The sequence below is a fragment of the Bombina bombina genome, chromosome 1, assembly GCF_027579735.1.
Source record: "Bombina bombina isolate aBomBom1 chromosome 1, aBomBom1.pri, whole genome shotgun sequence".
Lineage (NCBI taxonomy): Eukaryota > Metazoa > Chordata > Amphibia > Anura > Bombinatoridae > Bombina > Bombina bombina.
In genome coordinates this window covers 797,982,611-797,994,654 of record NC_069499.1, presented here as the reverse complement: position 1 = coordinate 797,994,654, position 12,044 = coordinate 797,982,611, and the positions used below count along the sequence as shown (strand labels likewise).

Genomic DNA, 12,044 nt, shown 5'->3' with positions numbered 1-12,044 from the left:
GATAGAGCAGGCAATTTTAAGCAACTTTCTAATTTACTCCTATTATCATTTTTTCTTCATTCTCTTGCTATCTTTATTTTAAAAGCAGGAATGTAAAGCAAAGGAGCCGGACAATTTTAGGTTCAGCACCAGGGATAGCTCTTACTTATTGGTGGCTACATTTAGCCACCAATAAGCAAGTGTAACCCAGGTTCTGAATTAAAAATGGGCTGGCTTCTAATGGATAGTAAAGTCCAAATTAAACTTTCATAATTCAGATAGGGCAAGTAATTTTAAATAACTTTCCAATTTACTTTTATCGTCAAATTTACTTTGTTCTCTTGGTTTTCTTAGTTGAAAGCTAAACCTAGGTAGGCTCTTATGTTAATTTCTAAGACCTTGAAGGCCACCTCTAATCTGAATGCGTTTGACAGTTTTTCCCAGCTAGAGGGCATTAGTTCATGTGTTTCATTGTGCTCACACACGTGAAGTTATTTAAGAGTCTGCACTAATTGCCTGAAATTGCACTAATTGTCTGTCAAAAGATCTGAGATAAGGAGGCAGTCTGCAGAAGCTTAGATACAAGGTAATTACAGAGGTAAAAAGTATATTTCTATAACAGTGTTGGTTATGCAAAACTGGGGAATGGTAAATAAAGGGATTATCTATCTTTTTAAATAATTTTGCTGTTTACTATCATTTAAGCAAATTTAATAACAGAAGAAAATTGAAAACTATAAAAATTGTATGCTCTGTAAAATTGTTTAAGAAAAATGTAGGGCTTTATTACCCTTTAACACTGTATGCTCGGGTTATACAATTTGTTGTAAAGCGGTTTACAGATAAAACTTCCTTCTCTCGTGCCACAACTTAATTTTGATTAAACATGACAATAAAGTGTTATATAGCGATTATCTTTCCTTAAACAAAACTAATAACAGTGATCAAACTACCATTAATACCCCTCCACAGGAGTCTAGCCCTACACAAGTAAATGAGGCTAAAATCTGCTTCACCAATAATATATATAAAATTGCCTGTCAATGTAAAAATGTCTGAATCATTACCTGGCTTCCATTACACTGGCTGGTATTTTGCCAGTGTTCTCAAATATACTAATGGCCTTTTCCACATCCTGTAGAGCCTGGGACTGAGGCTGAAGAAACAGTGAGAAGATTAATATTAAAATCATGTCCTGAGTAGAGTGAATGCAGTGTTATTACATATTTAATGGAATTGTATACATACAAAGATACACACACGTTATAAATATAAAGAGGTATTTATTACTCCATTGAATCGGTTCGTATAGCCTCTAATATTGGTCACTACTGGAGCCGAGATGTGTGTGTTCCGTTTTTAAGATATGGTTGATACAATGAACTACTGCAAAAATGTAATATGAATGTATCTATTACTGAACAAACTTCACTTATGTTGATAAAGCTATAAAAACTCAATTTCCCCCACGTGTGGAACATTAGTTTTTTTTGTACAAACATCCTAGAAAAGTTGAATTTATAGTAACCTTCCATCTTTTATTTTTATTTATATTACACACACAAAAAAAATTCCTCTCATCCCTATGATCACCTTTCCATAGCAATTAATTATTTTTTAGATTGTACAAACTCCAGCAAACTAGACATCTAGTTTCATTCCTTTGTTACTTCACAACTTATATTACAAGCAGGTTTCACAGCACATGCTCATTTTTTTGTATGCACATACTGTATGTTTGTTTTATAAATTCTTGGTGTCTGTTTTTTTCCCCCCCAAATCTTCAAATAAACACAGACTTTCCAATTTACTGTCATTATCAAACTGTTCACAGTATTTTCATATGCACACTTTCTGGTGCATCAGCTACTGAATATGTGCAGAAATTCACAGTGTATACTTATATATGTGTCTGTGATTGGTTGATGGCTGTCACATGATAGAGGGGGGGAAGGAAATGTGAAGGAAAGTTTGAAAATCCTCTGAAAAAAAATCTATTGCTCATTTAAAATTCAGAGTAAAAGCTATTGTAATGTCTTTATTATGTAATTGTTGATTATACAATTCTACAGAATTTAATGGTCGTTCAACAATTTCCTCTCAAATCAATAAACAAGCAAAAGCACTCACAATTCATAAGGGAGGTACAGAATAAAATGACTGTTACCTACAGCAAAACACTTATTAAAAGAATATATCCCAGCCCCTCCTTCTTAAAACCGGACCTTTATTTTACTGCACATGGGTCCAGACAAACAAAAAGATGTTTCAAGCTACTAACAGGCCCTTAGCCATGCTTTACACAAGCAAAAAACATAATTTATGCTTACCTGATAAATTCCTTTCTTCTGTTGTGTGATCAGTCCACGGGTCATCATTACTTCTGGGATATAACTCCTCCCCAACAGGAAATGCAAGAGGATTCACCCAGCAGAGCTGCATATAGCTCCTCCCCTCTACGTCACTCCCAGTCATTCGACCAAGAATCAACGAGAAAGGAGAAACCAAGGGTGAAGTGGTGACTGGAGTATAATTTAAAAGATATTTACCTGCCTTAAAAAACAGGGCGGGCCGTGGACTGATCACACAACAGAAGAAAGGAATTTATCAGGTAAGCATAAATTATGTTTTCTTCTGTTATGTGTGATCAGTCCACGGGTCATCATTACTTCTGGGATACCAATACCAAAGCAAAAGTACACGGATGACGGGAGGGATAGGCAGGCTCATTATACAGAAGGAACCACTGCCTGAAGAACCTTTCTCCCAAAAATAGCCTCCGAAGAAGCAAAAGTGTCAAATTTGTAAAATTTGGAAAAAGTATGAAGCGAAGACCAAGTTGCAGCCTTGCAAATCTGTTCAACAGAGGCCTCATTCTTAAAGGCCCAAGTGGAAGCCACAGCTCTAGTAGAATGGGCTGTAATTCTTTCAGGAGGCTGCTGTCCAGCAGTCTCATAGGCTAAACGAATTATGCTACGAAGCCAGAAGGAGAGAGAGGTAGCCGAAGCCTTATGACCTCTCCTCTGACCAGAGTACACGACAAACAGGGAAGACGTTTGTCGAAAATCCTTAGTTGCCTGCAAGTAGAACTTGAGGGCACGAACTACATCCAGATTGTGTAGAAGACGTTCCTTCTTTGAAGAAGGATTTGGGCATAAAGAAGGAACAACAATCTCTTGATTGATGTTCCTGTTAGTGACTACCTTAGGTAAGAACCCAGGTTTAGTACGCAGAACTACCTTATCTGAATGAAAAATCAAATAAGGAGAATCACAATGTAAAGCTGATAACTCAGAGACTCTCCGAGCCGAAGAAATAGCCATTAAAAATAACACTTTCCAAGATAACAACTTTATATCAATGGAATGAAGGGGTTCAAACGGAACTCCTTGTAGAACGTTAAGAACAAGGTTTAAACTCCATGGCGGAGCAACAGTTTTAAACACAGGCTTGATTCTAGCTAAAGCCTGACAAAAGGCCTGGACGTCTGGATTTTCTGACAGACGCCTGTGCAACAAGATGGACAGAGCTGAGATCTGTCCCTTTAATGAACTAGCCGATAAACCCTTTTCTAAACCTTCTTGTAGAAAGGACAATATCCTAGGAATCCTAACCTTACTCCAGGAGTAACCTTTGGATTCGCACCAGTATAGGTATTTACGCCATATCTTATGGTAAATCCTTCTGGTAACAGGCTTCCTAGCCTGTATCAGGGTATCAATAACCGACTCAGAAAAACCACGTTTTGATAAAATCAAGCGTTCAATTTCCAAGCAGTCAGCTTCAGAGAAGTTAGATTTTGATGTTTGAATGGACCCTGTATCAGAAGGTCCTGTCTTAGAGGTAGAGACCAAGGCGGACAGGATGACATGTCCACTAGATCTGCATACCAAGTCCTGCGTGGCCATGCAGGCGCTATTAGAATCACTGATGCTCTCTCCTGTTTGATTTTGGCAATCAATCGAGGAAGCAGCGGGAAGGGTGGAAACACATAAGCCATCCCGAAGTTCCAAGGTGCTGTCAAAGCATCTATCAGAACCGCTCCCGGATCCCTGGATCTGGACCCGTAGCGAGGAAGTTTGGCGTTCTGGCGAGACGCCATGAGATCTATCTCTGGTTTGCCCCAACGTCGAAGTATTTGGGCAAAGACCTCCGGATGAAGTTCCCACTCCCCCGGATGAAAAGTCTGGCGACTCAAGAAATCCGCCTCCCAGTTCTCCACTCCCGGGATGTGGATTGCTGACAGGTGGCAAGAGTGAGACTCTGCCCAGCGAATTATCTTTGATACTTCCATCATTGCTAGGGAGCTTCTTGTCCCTCCTTGATGGTTGATGTAAGCTACAGTCGTGATGTTGTCCGACTGAAACCTGATGAACCCCCGAGTTTTTAACTGGGGCCAAGCCAGAAGGGCATTGAGAACTGCTCTCAATTCCAGAATGTTTATTGGCAGGAGACTTTCCTCCTGATTCCATTGTCCCTGAGCCTTCAGAGAATTCCAGACAGCGCCCCAACCTAGTAGGCTGGCGTCTGTTGTTACAATTGTCCAGTCCGGCCTGCTGAATGGCATCCCCCTGGACAGATGTGGCCGAGAAAGCCACCATAGAAGAGAGTTTCTGGTCTCTTGATCCAGATTCAGAGTAGGGGACAAGTCTGAGTAATCCCCATTCCACTGACTCAGCATGCACAATTGCAGCGGTCTGAGATGTAGACGTGCAAAGGGTACTATGTCCATTGCTGCTACCATTAAGCCGATCACCTCCATGCATTGAGCTACTGACGGGAGTTGAATGGAATGAAGGACACGGCATGCATTTAGAAGCTTTGTTAATCTGTCTTCTGTCAGATAAATCTTCATTTCTACAGAATCTATAAGAGTCCCCAAGAATGGAACTCTTGTGAGAGGAAAGAGAGAACTCTTCTTTTCGTTCACTTTCCATCCATGCGACCTTAGAAATGCCAGAACTAACTCTGTATGAGACTTGGCAGTTTGAAAGCTTGAAGCTTGTATCAGAATGTCGTCTAGGTACGGAGCTACCGAAATTCCTCGCGGTCTTAGTACCGCCAGAAGGGCACCCAGAACCTTTGTGAAGATTCTTGGAGCCGTAGCCAATCCGAATGGAAGAGCTACAAACTGGTAATGCCTGTCTAAGAAGGCAAACCTTAGATACCGGTAATGATCTTTGTGAATCGGTATGTGAAGGTAAGCATCCTTTAAATCCACTGTGGTCATGTACTGACCCTTTTGGATCATGGGTAAGATTGTCCGAATAGTTTCCATTTTGAACGATGGAACTCTTAGGAATTTGTTTAGGATCTTTAAATCCAAGATTGGCCTGAAAGTTCCCTCTTTTTTGGGAACCACAAACAGGTTTGAGTAAAACCCTTGTCCTTGTTCCGACCGCGGAACCGGATGGATCACTCCCATTAATAACAGATCTTGTACACAGCGTAGAAACGCTTCTTTCTTTATCTGGTTTGTTGACAACCTTGACAGATGAAATCTCCCTCTTGGGGGAGAGAATTTGAAGTCTAGAAGGTATCCCTGAGATATGATCTCTAGCGCCCAGGGATCCTGAACATCTCTTGCCCAAGCCTGGGCGAAGAGAGAGAGTCTGCCCCCCACTAGATCCGGTCCCGGATCGGGGGCCCTCGATTCATGCTGTCTTAGGGGCAGCAGCAGGTTTCCTGGCCTGCTTGCCCTTGTTCCAGGACTGGTTAGGTTTCCAGCCTTGTCTGTAACGAGCAACAGCTCCTTCCTGTTTTGGTGCAGTGGAAGTTGGTGCTGCTCCTGCTTTGAAATTCCGAAAGGGACGAAAATTAGACTGTCTAGCCTTAGCTTTGGCTTTGTCTTGAGGCAGGGCGTGGCCCTTACCTCCTGTAATGTCAGCGATAATTTCTTTCAAACCGGGCCCAAATAAAGTTTGCCCCTTGAAAGGTATATTAAGTAATTTGGACTTAGAAGTTACATCAGCTGACCAGGATTTTAGCCACAGCGCCCTACGTGCCTGAATGGCGAATCCTGAGTTCTTAGCCGTAAGTTTGGTTAAATGTACTACGGCCTCCGAAATGAATGAATTAGCTAGTTTAAGGACTCTAAGCCTGTCCGTAATGTCGTCCAGCGTAGCTGAACTAAGGTTCTCTTCCAGAGACTCAATCCAAAATGCTGCCGCAGCCGTAATCGGCGCGATGCATGCAAGGGGTTGCAATATAAAACCTTGTTGAACAAACATTTTCTTAAGGTAACCCTCTAATTTTTTATCCATTGGATCTGAAAAAGCACAGCTATCCTCCACCGGGATAGTGGTACGCTTAGCTAAAGTAGAAACTGCTCCCTCCACCTTAGGGACCTTTGCCATAAGTCCTGTGTGGTGGCGTCTATTGGAAACATCTTTCTAAATATTGGAGGGGGTGAGAACGGCACACCGGGTCTATCCCACTCCTTAGTAACAATTTCAGTTAGTCTCTTAGGTATAGGAAAAACGTCAGTACTCGCCGGTACCGCAAAGTATTTATCCAACCTACACAATTTCTCTGGTATTGCAACAGTGTTACAATCATTAAGAGCCGCTAAAACCTCCCCTAGTAATACACGGAGGTTCTCCAATTTAAATTTAAAATTTGAAATATCTGAATCCAATCTGTTTGGATCAGAACCGTCACCCACAGAATGAAGCTCTCCGTCCTCATGCTCTGCAAGCTGTGACGCAGTATCAGACATGGCTCTAGTATTATCAGCGCACTCTGTTCTCACCCCAGAGTGATCACGCTTGCCTCTTAGTTCTGGTAATTTAGCCAAAACTTCAGTCATAACAGTAGCCATATCTTGTAATGTTATCTGTAATGGCCGCCCAGATGTACTAGGTGCCACAATATCACGCACCTCCCGGGCGGGAGATGCAGGTACTGACACGTGAGGCGAGTTAGTCGGCATAACTCTCCCCTCGCTGTTTGGTGAAATTTGTTCAATTTGTACAGATTGGCTTTTATTTAAAGTAGCATCAATACAGTTAGTACATAAATTTCTATTGGGCTCCACCTTGGCATTGGAACAAATGACACAGGTATCTTCCTCTGAATCAGACATGTTTAACACACTAGCAAATAAACTTGCAACTTGGTTACAATCTTATTTAACAAAAACGTACTGTGCCTCAAAGAAGCACTAAACGATTAAATGACAGTTGAAATAATGAACTGAAAAACAGTTATAGCATCAATCCTTGAAAACAACACAACTTTTAGCAAAGGTTTGTTCCCATTAGTAAAGTAACAATAATCAAATTTGAAACGTAAAAATTACAGAGCAACGTTTTTAATCACAGTCAATATATAAGTCTCACAGCTCTGCTGAGAGAATCTACCTCCCTCCAAAGAAGTTTGAAGACCCCTGAGTTCTGTTAGAGATGAACCGGATCATGCAGGAAATACAAGAGTAACTGACTGGAAATTTTTGATGCGTAGCAAAGAGCGCCAAAAACGGCCCCTCCCCCTCACACACAGCAGTGAGAGAGAAACGAAACTGTCACAATTAAAACAAGCAACTGCCAAGTGGAAAAATAATGCCCAAACATTTATTCACTCAGTACCTCAGAAAATGCAAACGATTCTACATTCCAGCAAAAACGTTTAACATAATAAATACCTATTAAAAGGTTTAATGTACTTTTAACAGAGTAATTCCAGTGAAGTACCATCCCCAGAATACTGAAGTGTAGAGTATACATACATGTCATTATAACGGTATGGCAGGATTTTCTCATCAATTCCATTCAGAAAATAAAAACTGCTACATACCTCAATGCAGATTCATCTGCCCGCTGTCCCCTGATCTGAAGCTTTTACCTCCCTCAGATGGCCGAGAAACAGCAATATGATCTTAACTACTCCGGTTAAAATCATAGTAAAAACTCTGGTAGATTCTTCTTCAAACTCTGCCAGAGAGGTAATAACACGCTCCGGTGCTATTGTAAAATAACAAACTTTTGATTGAAGTTATAAAAACTAAGTATAATCACCATAGTCCTCTCACACATCCTATCTAGTCGTTGGGTGCAAGAGAATGACTGGGAGTGACGTAGAGGGGAGGAGCTATATGCAGCTCTGCTGGGTGAATCCTCTTGCATTTCCTGTTGGGGAGGAGTTATATCCCAGAAGTAATGATGACCCGTGGACTGATCACACATAACAGAAGAAAAGTGAACCAGCACAACTCCAATTAGAGTCCCACAGTGAGAACTGCCAAAACTCGCCAGCCAATAGGAAAATGAAGAAAAGGTGGTCTCCAATGGTGCAAATAATCTTCTTTATTCAGTTACATGGAATGGACTCCAAACAGGTCACAACGTTTCGGGGTAACTCCCCTTAGTCATGTGATGTATGGGTCATCAATTTTCATTGCTTATATAGCCAATACACCTGTCATTAATTAAACACCTGTGAAAACCTTAAGGGGACATAATACACATATGCCAAATCACTTGAAACTGATGCAGTATAACTGTAAAAAGATGACAGGAAAAACAAAATTTATGCTTACCTGATAAATGTATTTCTTTCTTGACACGGTGAGTCCATGGATCATCTAATTACTATTGGGAATATCACTCCTCCCAGCAAAGCTGTTAAATATCACCTCCCTTCCCTCCAACCCCAGTCATTCGACCGAAGCAAAGGAGAGAAAGGAAGCAACAAGGTGCAGAGGTGTCTGAAGTTTATAACAAAAAACCCTGTCCTTAAGAAAAAAGGGCGGGCCATGGACTTACTGTGTCAAGAAAGAAAGAAATTTATCAGGTAAGCATAAATGTTCTTTTCTATCTAATGACACGTGACTCCACGGATTATCTAATTACTATTGGGAATCAATACCCAAGCTAGAGGACACAGATGATAAGGGAACTTAAATGGAAGGCACCACTGCTTGAAGAACCTTTCTCCCAAAAGAAGCTTTAGCCGAGGCAAAAGTATCAAATTTATAGAATTTAGAAAAAGTGTGAAGAGAGGACCAAGTTGCCAGCCTTGCAAATCTGTTCCACAGAAGCTTCATTTTTGAATGCCCAGGAAGAGGAAACAGCCCGCATAGAATGAGCCATAACTCTCTCAGGAGGCTGCTGTCCAGCAGTTTCATAGGCAAAGTGAATGATACTCTTCAGCCACAAAGAAAGAGAAGTCGCCATAGCTTTCTGCCCCTTACGTTTTCCAGAGAAAACCACAAACAGAGCAGAAGACTGACGAAAATCCTTAGTCGCCTGTAGATAGAATTTTAATGCACGCACCACGTCCAGATTGTGCAGCAGACGTTCCTTCTGAGAAGAAGGGTTAGGACACAAGGAAGGAACAACAATCTCCTGATTAATGTTCCGATCTGAAATCACTTTAGGGAGAAACCCTAACTTAGTAAGCAAAACTACCTTATCCGAATGAAAAATAAGTTAAGGAGACTCATACTGTAATGCCGAGAGCTCTGAAACCTCTACGAGCAGATGAAATAGCAACAAGAAACAAAACCTTCCAAGATAACAACTTAATATCTAAGGAATGCATAGGCTCAAACAGAGCCTGTTGAAGAACTAGATTAAGACTCCAGGGAGGAGTAACCGGCTTAAACACAGGCCTAATTCTGACCAAGGCCTAACAGAACGATTGCACGTCTGGTACATCCGCCAGACGTTTATGTAACAAAATAGACAAGGCAGATATTTGACCCTTTAGGGAGCTTGCCGATAAACCCTTTTCCAAACCCTCTTGGAGAAAAGACAAAATTCTAGGAATCCGAACTCTACTCCAAGAGTAGCCTTTGAATTCACACCAATGCAGATATTTATGCCATATCTTATGGTAAATCTTTCTAGTCACAGGCTTACAAGCCCGAATCATGGTCTCAATGACCGAATCTGAAAACCCACGCTTAGATAAAATTAAGCGTTCAGAGGGCGGAGCGTAGCCGTGCAGGAACATGGCTGCACTTTGATACTGCTCCGTTACATATTCCCACTCACTGGCTCTAATATGGAGATCTAAAGGGCAGTTGAAGGTTTAATTACCAAATGTTTTATTCCTAACCGAGGGGCGTATGGTCTGAGCTGTTACCGCACCTTAGACGTGCCTAACGGGGAAGAGAAGCATTTCTGCGCCACAGGGCTACTCCGGCGATCACCCGACTGATGGCCTCAGGCCCCTAAGAACACTGCAAGACCCCGCGACTTACCCGTCTGAGCGGAACTGTCGCAACGAGGTGACCGGAGCAACGGACATAGGCCTAAAGCAGAACGTCCGGACGGATCCCCGTAAGCAGCCGCACGCCACCACGACACCCACGTGGCGTCTTTCCTTACCGACCAGCAGCGGCTTACACGCAGACGCCCAGCTGTGAACGACCTCATTAGACCCATCTAAATGCAGGTACCAACTCGCACAAGGTATCCGACACCGCACCAGGGTAATTGCTGTTATAGGACTTGGGCCCACAAGGCGAGTTGCGGTAAACCAGGGGAAAGGTCCTTCAGGCCTGTTTACCATCCCATTGCCACACATAAACAGAGGCCAGGATTGTGGGCGCGGAGGGTCCCAAATTGCCCTGAAATTGCCCTGCACAGACACTTCACTACCTGTCAGCCCAATCACCAGTATATGCCACTTATATTGAAAGTAAAGGGATAAACCCACTACACTAATGGCGTCTAAACAGAAGCTGAAAGCAGACAAAAAGTCTTCCATCTCTGCCACTGCTACTATGTCCTCATTCTTCCATAAACAAGAAAATGAGATACCTGATACTGCCAGGGAACTCCAGTTGGCAGATACACCCACAATACAAGACCAGGACCCTGCTTCACAGTCACAGCAGCTCAATTTGATACAGCAGACCATCTCACAGCTCCCCTCAAAATCTGACCTAGCAGATTTAAAATCTTTCATTAAAACGGAGATGTCTTTCTTAAAAAAGAATATTGGAGAACTTGGGGCTAGAATAGAATGCTTGGAAGACTGTCAAGACACCTTAAATACCATGATGTCCAATGCTAACCACCAAATGATTAGACAGGACCTCACGTTACAAGCACTCCAACTTAAAGTAGGGGACCTCGACAACAGAGGTCGCAGAAGCAATTTGAGGATAAGAGGAGTCCCTGAAGAAGCAACACATGACTGCCTTGCCTCCTACCTGCTACAGCTATTCAAATACATTGCCCCCGCCCTTAAACTTACTGAAACATCAATGGAACGCGCACACAGAGCGCTGAGACCCGTTCCAAAACCACCTAACCCTCCCAGAGACATTATTGTCAAGTTTGCACATTATATAGAAAAGGAGGAGATTTGGAGACAAGTACGCCTACAAAAGGAGATTAAGTTCCAGACTTATAGTATTCAAATATTCCAGGATATTAGTCCGGCAACAATCGAAAGAAGAGGAGGAATACGCTTTATTACCCAAGTCCTACAAGAAAGGAGAGTGAAATATAGATGGGGGTTCCCATTCAGCCTCATAGTCCAGCATGATGGCAGAACACACGTCTACAAAGATTCCGAAGATTTGGAAGCTTTTTCAAAAGGTCTTAACATTCTCTTCCCTCAACCAAACCCTAAAGATTCAGATTCACCCCCCACAAGCAGCCAAGCAGACCCCAAACCGCAAAGACCACAGTGGTCCCAAGCTAACAAAAAGAAAAAACTGGACCCATTACCATCCTAGGCCCCCTTCATCGATTACGCTCATGGGCACCTGCCTACTACCCAGAAATGCAGACACAGAAGACACTGAACTTCTCTCTCAGGACATGATAAGTATAATATTACACAGTTGTGTGCTCTGGTGGGGGTTGGGACCTGGGATAGATGCTGGACTGGCTCGAAATGATGCTCACTTGTTTTGTAATTGTTATTGCTTATAAAAGGGATTTAGTTTCACTCCTTCCCCCTCTCTTTCCCCCCTCCCCTCCCATGCCCTGCCCCCCTAGCTACCTGCCTATTACCTATAAAACTCTTTCCATGGTCTGTGAATTGCAACTGTTATGACACCTTCTTGTGCAATGAAACGTGGGGCTACTGTACTGTATGAGATACTT

General features: G+C 42.3%; 1 protein-coding gene across 1 annotated transcript in view; it reads right to left on the bottom strand.

The window, feature by feature from the left end:
• Nucleotides 1–12,044, bottom strand: part of FANCA (FA complementation group A) — a 442,214-nt gene that overhangs the window by 344,433 nt on the left and 85,737 nt on the right. Inside the window, 1 exon segment of the mRNA XM_053699359.1 lies at nucleotides 1,047–1,135. Coding sequence (XP_053555334.1) covers nucleotides 1,047–1,135 — 89 coding nt within the window.